The 9,250-nt window shown below is 52.8% G+C and overlaps 1 protein-coding gene across 3 annotated transcripts in view; it reads left to right on the top strand.

Annotated features, from left to right (window-relative positions):
• The window catches only part of NLGN3 (neuroligin 3), a 41,318-nt gene extending 32,523 nt beyond the window's left edge, over positions 1 to 8,795 (top strand). For all 3 annotated transcript variants that reach the window (XM_038748326.1, XM_038748327.1, XM_038748328.1), the window contains 2 exons: positions 3,846 to 4,635; positions 7,868 to 8,795. In XM_038748326.1, the coding sequence (XP_038604254.1) occupies positions 3,846 to 4,635; positions 7,868 to 8,678 (1,601 nt within the window). In that variant the 3' untranslated portion in view covers positions 8,679 to 8,795. The remainder of the gene's footprint in view (positions 1 to 3,845; positions 4,636 to 7,867) is intronic.
• Positions 8,796 to 9,250: the final 455 nt, after the last annotated feature.

A 9,250-nucleotide genomic window follows, 5' to 3' on the forward strand; every position in this document is an offset into this window, starting at 1 on the left:
GGACAAGGCCTGGCACATAGGAAGCTCTTAACCAGAGTTATTATTATTATTATTATTATTATTATTATTATTATTATTATTATTATTATTATTATTATTATTGCAGTACCTGGTACAGAGTAAGCACTTAGCAAGTACCACCATCATCATGGTTCTCATTATCATTAGAACAGGGCCCGGCACATAGTAAGCACTTATCAAAGACCATTTACAGTTATTTTTAGGGCAGTGCCTGGCACAGAGTAAGCGCTTAGCAAGTATCACCACCATCATCATCATCATTATCATCAGAACAGGACCCGGCACATAGTAAGTGCTTAGAGAAGCAGCGTGGCTCAGTGGAAAAGAGCCCGGGCTTTGGAGTCAGAGGTCATGGGTTCAAATCCCGGCTCCGCCACTTGTCAGCTGTGTGACTTTGGGCAAGTCACTTCACTTCTCTGTGCCTCATCTGTAAAGTGGGGATGAAGACTGTGAGCCCCACGTGGGACAACCTCATCATCTTATATCCCCCCAGCGCTTAGAACAGTGCTTTGCACATAGTAAGCGCTTAATAAATGCCATCGTTATTATTATTATTATTATTAACCCGGGCCATTATTATTATCAGGACAGTGCCTGGCCCAGAGTAGGCGCTTAGCCAGTACCACCATCGTCATCAGTGGCTCAGTGGAAAGAGCCCGGGCTTGGGAGTCAGAGGTCATGGGTTCAGATCCCGGCTCCCTCACAAGTCAGCTGTGTGACTTTGGGCAAGTCACCTCACTTCTCTGTGCCTCAGTGATCTCATCTGTCAAATGGGGATGAAGACTGTGAGCCCCACGTGGGGCAACCTGATCCCCGGGTGTCCTCCCCGGCGCTTAGAACAGTGCTTGGCACATAGTAAGCGCTTAACAAATTAATTAAGAGAAGCAGTGCGGCTTAGTGGAAAGAGCCCGGGCTTTGGAGTCAGAGGTCAAGGGTTCGAATCCCGGCTCTGCCAATTGTCAGCTGTGTGACTCTGGGCAAGTCACTTCACTTCTCTGGGCCTCAGCTACCTCATCTGTAAAATGGGGAATAAGGCTGTGAGCCCCACGTGGGACAACCTGATAACCTTGTATCTCCCCCAGCGCTTAGCACAGCGCCTGGCACAGAGTAAGCGCTTAGCAAGTATCACCGTTGTCATCGTCATTATCATTAGAACGGGGCCCGGCACATAGTAAGCGCTTAACCCGGGCCATTATTATTATGAGGACAGGGCCTGGCACAGACTAAGCGCTTAGCAAGTATCATCATCATCATCAATCGTATTTATTGAGCACTTACTGTGTGCAGAGCACTGTACTAAGTGCTTGGGAAGTACAAGTTGGCAACATATAGAGACAGTCCTACCCAACAGTGGGCTCACAGTCTAAAAAATAATGATAATGATGGCATTTATTAAGCGCTTACTATGTGCAAAGCACTGTTCTAAGCTCTGGGGAGGTTACAAGGTGATAAGGTTGTCCCAGAGGGGGCTCACAGTCTTAATCCCCATTTTACAGATGAGGTAACTGAGGCACAGAGAAGTGAAGTGACTTGCCCAAAGTCACACAGCTGACAATTGGCAGAGCCTGGATTTGAACCCATGACCTCTGACTCCAGAGTCTATGCTCTTTCCACTGAGCCAAGCTGTTTCTCAGCTAATGATCATTATCATTAGAATGGGGCCCGGCACATAGTAAGCACTTAACCCGGGCCATTAACCTGATCACCTTGTACCCCAGCGCTTAGAACAGTTCTTTGCACATAGTAAGCACTTAATAAATGCCATTATTATTATTATTATTATTATTATTATTATTATTATTATCAGGACAGGGCCTGGCACAGAGTAAGCGCTTAGCAAGTATCACCGTCGTCATTATCATTAGAACGGGGCCCAGCACATAGTAAGCGCTTAGCCCGGGCCATTATTATTATCAGGACAGGGCCTGGCACAGAGTAAGCGCTTAGCAAGTATCACCGTCATCACTATCATTAGAAGGGGGCCTGGCACATAGTAAGCGCTTAACCCGGGCAATTATTCTTATCAGGACAGGGCCTGGCACAGAGTAAGCGCTTAGCAAGTATCACCGTCGTCATTATCATTAGAAGGGGGCCCGGCACATAGTAAGCGCTTAACCCGGGCCATTGTTCTTATCAGGACAGGGCCTGGCACAGAGTAAGCACTTAGCAAGTATCACCGTCGTCATTATCATTAGAATGGGGCCTGGCACATAGTAAGCTCTTAACCCGGGCCATTAACCTGATCACCTTGTAATCTCCCCAGTGCTTAGAACAGTTCTTTGCACATAGTAAGCGCTTAATAAATGCCAATATTATTATTATTATCAGGACAAGGCCTGGCACAGAGTAAGCACTTAGCAAGTATCACCGTCGTCATCATCATTATCATTAGAAGGGGGCCCGGCACATAGTAAGCGCTTAACCCAGGCCATTATTATTATCAGGACAGGGCCTGGTACAGAGTAAGTGCTTAGCAAGTATCACCGTCGTCATCATCATTAGAATGGGGCCCGGCACATAGTAAGCGCTTAACCCGGGCCATTAACCTGATCACCTTGTAATCTCCCCAGTGCTTAGAACAGTTCTTTACACATAGTAAGCGCTTAATAAATGCTATTATTATTATTATTATTATTATTATCAGGACAGGGCCTGGCACAGAGTAAGCGCTTAGCAAGTATCACCATCATCATCATCATTAGAACGGGGCCCGGCACATAGTAAGTGCTTAACCCGGGCCATTACTATTATCAGGACAGGGCCTGGCACAGAGTAAGCCCTTAGGAAGTATCACCGTCGTCATTATCATTAGAACGGGGCCCGGCACATAGTAACCGCTTAACCCGGGCCATTATTATTATCAGGACGGGGCCTGGCACAGAGTAAGAGCTTAGCAAGTATCACCGTCATCATCATCATTATCATTAGAAGGGGGCCCGGCACATAGTAAGCGCTTAACCCGGGCCATTATTATTATCAGGACAGGGCCTGGCACAGAGTAAGCGCTTAGCAAGTATCACCGTCGTCATCATCATTATCATTAGAAGGGGGCCCGGCACATAGTAAGCGCTTAACCCAGGCCATTATTATTATCAGGACAGGGCCTGGTACAGAGTAAGCGCTTAGCAAGTATCACCGTCGTCATCATCATTAGAATGGGGCCCGGCACATAGTAAGCGCTTAACCCGGGCCATTAACCTGATCACCTTGTAATCTCCCCAGTGCTTAGAACAGTTCTTTACACATAGTAAGCGCTTAATAAATGCTAATATTATTATTATTATTATTATTATCAGGACAGGGCCTGGCACAGAGTAAGCGCTTAGCAAGTTTCACCGTCGTCATCATCATTAGAACGGGGCCCGGCACATAGTAAGCGCTTAACCCGGGCCATTATTCTTATCAGGACAGGGCCTGGCACAGGGTAAGCGCTTAGCAAGTACCACCACCGTCATCATCATTAGAACGGGGCCCGGCACATAGTAAGCGCTGAACCCGGGCCATTACTATTATTATTCTTTTAGACTGTGAGCCCGCTGTTGGGTAGGGACCGTCTCTCTATGTTGCCAACTTGTACTTCCCAAGCGCTTAGCGCAGTGCTCTGCGCACAGTAAGCGCTCAATAAATACAATTGATGATGATGATCGGGACAGGGCCTGGCACAGAGTAAGCGCTTAACAAATAGCATCATTATCATTATTAACGGATGCCAGAATCATCATTATCATTCCCCCCGTCGGCGGGGCGGGGAGGGACGGGAGGCCCCGGCGGGCGGCCGCCCTCCCGCCATCCGGTCCGTCCGTCCCCCCTCCGCCCCCGCGCAGGGCTGTTCCAGAGGGCCATCATCCAGAGCGGCTCGGCCCTGTCCAGCTGGGCGGTCAACTACCAGCCGGCCAAGTACACCAGCCTTCTGGCGGACAAGGTGGGCTGCAACGTGCTGGACACGGCGGACCTGGTGGACTGCCTGCGGCAGAAGAGCGCCAAGGAGCTGGTGGAGCAGGACATCCAGCCGGCCCGCTACCACGTGGCCTTCGGGCCGGTCATCGACGGCGACGTCATCCCGGACGACCCGGAGATCCTCATGGAGCAGGGCGAGTTCCTCAACTACGACATCATGCTGGGCATCAACCAGGGCGAGGGCCTCAAGTTCGTCGAGGGGGCGGTGGACCCCGAGGACGGCGTCTCGGGGGCCGCCTTCGACTACTCCGTGTCCAACTTCGTGGACAACCTCTACGGCTACCCCGAGGGCAAGGACACCCTGCGGGAGACCATCAAGTTCATGTACACGGACTGGGCCGACCGGGACAACCCGGAGACGCGCCGGAAGACGCTGGTGGCCCTCTTCACCGACCACCAGTGGGTCGAGCCGGCCGTGGTGACCGCCGACCTCCACGCCCGCTACGGCTCGCCCACCTATTTCTACGCCTTCTACCACCACTGCCAGAGCCTCATGAAGCCGGCCTGGTCGGACGCGGCCCACGGCGACGAGGTGCCCTACGTCTTCGGGATGCCCATGCTGGGCCCCACCGACCTCTTCCCCTGCAACTTCTCCAAGAACGACGTCATGCTCAGCGCCGTCGTCATGACCTACTGGACCAACTTCGCCAAGACCGGGTGAGGGCGGGGGGGGCGGGGTCCCCCTCTCCCGTCCCGGGCGCCCCCATCCCCGCGGGTGCCCCCTGTGCCCGTCCCCTGGCGGATCCCCACGGCGGGGCGCGCGACGGTACCTCCCAAGCGCTCAGTACAGTGCTCTGCCCAGGGTAAGCGCTCAATAAATACGAATGAATGAATGAATGGGGCGGGCGCCGTCCCTGCCCCGCGCCGGCGGCTCCGTGCCCGTCTTCCAGACGAGGGAACCGAGGCCCGGGGAAGTGAAGTGAGCCCGTCGTTGGGTCGGGACCGTCTCTATCCGTTGCCAACCCGTACTTCCCAGGCGCTTAGTACAGTGCTCCGCACGGGGTAAGCGCTCGATCAATACGATTGGATGAATGAAGTGACCGGCCCAAGGTCACCCGGCGGACGGGTGGCAGAGCCGGGAGTCGAACCTTCTGACTCCCGGGCTCCGGTAATAAGAATGACGGTGTCCGTTAGGCGCTCACTACGTGCCAGGCGCCGGAGTTAATCGGGTCGGACGCAGTCCCCCGTCCCCCGTTTCCAGACGAGGAAACCGAGGCCCGGAGAAGGGAAGCGACTCGCCCCAGGTCACCCGGGGCTCAAGCCGGAGAAGCAGCGTGGCTCAGTGGAAAGAGCCCGGGCTTGGGAGTCAGAGGTCATGGGTTCGAATCCCGGCTCCGCCGATTGTCAGCTGGGTGACTTTGGGCCAGTCACTTCTCTGTGCCTCGGTTCCCCCATCTGTAAAATGGGGGTGAAGATTGTGAGCCCCACATGGGACAACCTGATCACCTTGTATCCTCCCCAGCGCTGGAGAAGCAGCGTGGCTCAGTGGAAAGAGCCCGGGCTTTGGAGTCAGAGGTCATGGGTTCAAACCCCGGCTCCGTCAATTGTCAGCTGCGTGACTTTGGGCGAGTCACTTCACTTCTCTGGGCCTCAGTTACCTCATCTGTAAAGTGGGGATGAAGACTGTGAGCCCCCCGTGGGATAACGTGATCGCCTTGTAACCTCCCCAGCGCTTAGAACAGTGCTTTGCACGTAGGAAGCGCTGAATAAATGCCATCATCATCATTATTATTATTATTATTAGAACAGTGCTTGGCATATAGTAAGCACTTAACAAATACCAAAATTATTATTCCAGGGCCTTGTAACCTCCCCAGCGCTTGTTCTATGTGCTTTGCACATAGTAAGCACTTAATAATGCCATCATCATTATTATTATTATTTGAACAGTGCTTGGCACATAGTAAGTGCTTAACAAATACCAAAATTATTATTCCAGGGCCTTGTAACCTCCCCAGTGCTTGTTTTATGTGCTTTACACATAGTAAGCGCTTATAAATGCCATCATCATCATTATTATTATTATTAGAACTGTGCTTGGCACATAGTAAGCACTTAACAAATACCAAAATTATTATTCCAGGGCCTTGCAACCTCCCCAGCGCTTGTTCTATGTGCTTTGCACATAGTAAGCGCTTATAAATGCCATCATCATCATTATTATTATTATTAGAACAGTGCTTGGCACATAGTAAGCGCTTAACAAATACCAAAATTATTATTCCAGGGCCTTGTAACCTCCCCAGCGCTTGTTCTATGTGCTTTGCACATAGTAAGCGCTTATAAATGCCATCATCATCATTATTATTATTATTAGAACAGTGCTTGGCACATAGTAAGCACTTAACAAATACCTAAATTATTATTCCAGGGCCTTGTAACCTCCCCAGCGCTTGTTCTATGTGCTTTGCACATAGTAAGCGCTTAATAAATGCCATCACCATCATTATTATTATTATTAGAACAGTGCTTGGCACATAGTAAGCACTTAACAAATACCTAAATTATTATTCCAGGGCCTTGTAACCTCCCCAGCGCTTGTTCTATGTGCTTTGCACATAGTAAGCACTTAATAAATGCCATCATCATTATTATTATTATTTGAACAGTGCTTGGCACATAGTAAGTGCTTAACAAATACCAAAATTATTATTCCAGGGCCTTGTAACCTCCCCAGCGCTTGTTCTATGTGCTTTGCACATAGTAAGCGCTTATAAATGCCATCATCATCATTATTATTATTATTAGAACAGTGCTTGGCACATAGTAAGCGCTTAACAAATACCAATATTATTATTCCAGGGCCTTGTAACCTCCCCAGCGATTGTTCTATGTGCTTTGCACATAGTAAGCGCTTAATAAATGTCATCATTATTATTATTATTATTATTAGAACAGTGCTTGGCACATAGTAAGCACTTAACAAATACCTAAATTATTATTCCAGGGCCTTGTAACCTCCCCAGCAACTGTTCTATGTGCTTTGCACATAGTAAGCGCTTAATAAATGCCATCATCATTATTATTATTATTAGAACAGTGCTTGGCACATAGTAAGCACTTAACAAATAAGATACCAAAATTATTATTCCAGGGCCTTGTAACTTCCCCAGCGCTTGTTCTATGTGCTTTGTACATAGTAAGCGCTTATAAATGCCATCATCATCATTATTATTATTATTAGAACAGTGCTTGGCACATAGTAAGCGCTTAACAAATACCAAAATTATTATTCCAGGGCCTTGTAACCTCCCCAGCGCTTGTTCTATGTGCTTTGCACATAGTAAGCGCTTAACAAATACCGAAATTATTATTCCAGGGCCCTGTAACCTCCCCAGCGCTTGTTCTATGTGCTTTGCACACAGTAAGCGCTTAATAAATCCTCAGTCTCTCTTGTTTCTCCACTTTCCTCCCTCAGTCTCTCCGTTTCTCTGTCTCTCCGTGACTCTTCCTCAACCCCTCCCTCCCTCTGTGTCTCTCTGTCTCTCCGTGTCTCTCCCTCAGTCTCTCCGTTTCTCTCTCCATGTCTCTTCCTCAAGCCCTCCCTCCCTCTGTGTCTCTCTGTCTCTCCCTCAATCCCCCTTCTGTCTCTCCGTGTCTCTCCCTCAGTCTGTCTCTCCGTGTCTCTCCCTCAGTCTCTGTTTCTCCCTCAATCCCCCCTTCTGACTGTCTCTGTCTCTCCCTCAGTCTCTCTTGTTTCTCCATTTGTCTTCCTCAGCCCCTCCCGCCCTCTGTGTCTCTCTGTCTCTCCACGTCTCTCCCTCAGACTCTCTCCGTGTCTCTCCCTCAGTCTCTCTCTGTCTCTCATCGTCATCATCATTATTAGGACAGTGCTCGGCACGTAGTAAGCGCTTCGCAAATACCAAAATCTTTCTTCTTCTTATTCCAGGGACCCCAACAAGCCGGTGCCCCAGGACACCAAATTCATCCACACGAAGGCCAACCGGTTCGAGGAGGTGGCCTGGGCCAAGTACAACCCCCGCGACCAGCTGTACCTCCACATCGGCCTCAAGCCGCGGGTCCGGGACCACTACCGGGCCACCAAGGTGGCCTTCTGGAAGCACCTGGTCCCCCACCTCTACAACCTCCACGACATGTTCCACTACACGTCCACCACCACCACCAAGGTGCCCGGCCCGGACGCCACCCGCCGCCCCGGCCCCGCGGCCCGGCCCACCCAGCGGCCGGCCGGCGGGGCCCCGGCCTACAGCCACGAGGGCGCCCGGGACGGGGGGCCCCGCCACGCGGCCGGCCCCCCGCCCGGGGGGGACCCCCGGGACTACTCCACCGAGCTGAGCGTCACCATCGCCGTGGGCGCCTCCCTGCTCTTCCTCAACGTGCTGGCCTTCGCCGCCCTCTACTACCGCAAGGACAAGCGGCGGCGGGACCCGCCCCGGCCCCCCAGCCCCCGGCGGGGGCCCGAGGAGGAGATGGCAGCCCTGAGGCTGGGCCCGGGGACCCCCGAGGGCGAGGCGGCCGGGGCCGACGCCGCCCCCCGCGACGCCCTGCGCCTGGCCGCGCTCCCCGACTACGCCCTGACGTTGTGCCGCTCGCCGGACGACCCCCCGCTGGTCACCCCCAACACCATCACCATGATCCCCAACTCCCTGGTGGGGCTGCAGACCCTTCACCCCTACACCTTCGCCGCGGGCTTCGCCGGGACGGGGCTCCCGCACTCACACTCCACCACCCGCGTATAACCGCCGGCCCGGGGGCCACCCCTCCTCCTGACTCGGTCTCCCCGGCGGCACCCGGCGGGGGCCGGTTGGAGCCGCCGGGGGGGCCCGCGGCCGGGCCGCCCGCCCCCCGCCCGAACTCGGGGCCTGGAAGCGGGGAGAGGCCGCCGAGGGACCGGACGGGGGATGGAGGGACGACGGATGGGGGGGACGGGGGCGCGGGGAGAGAAAGGGGGTTGTGGGCAGACCCACGTGGAAATGGAGGAGACGGGCCTGTACTAACTCCCGGGGGGCTCCGGGGACGGGGTGGGGGGTCACGCCCGGCCAGAAGCGGTGTCGGGCCTACAGGTCACCCGCCAGGCCCCGAGCCCTGGACCCCCGACGACCCCCCCCCTCCTCTTCCTTTCCACAGTGTCTTTTTGTGTCTGCCATTTCTCTTTCCAGAAGAACTTTTTTTTACAAAACCAAAAGAAAAAAAAACCACGCAAGCGCTCACACTCTCACACTCACACTCCCGCGCCCGCACACACGGAGAGGAGAGAGAAGGAATTTAGTTCACAGCCACTAACGGAAACCTGGCGTTCGTCCTTTGTAAA

This window comes from Tachyglossus aculeatus, chromosome 6 (genome assembly GCF_015852505.1).
Source record: "Tachyglossus aculeatus isolate mTacAcu1 chromosome 6, mTacAcu1.pri, whole genome shotgun sequence".
NCBI lineage: Eukaryota > Metazoa > Chordata > Mammalia > Monotremata > Tachyglossidae > Tachyglossus > Tachyglossus aculeatus.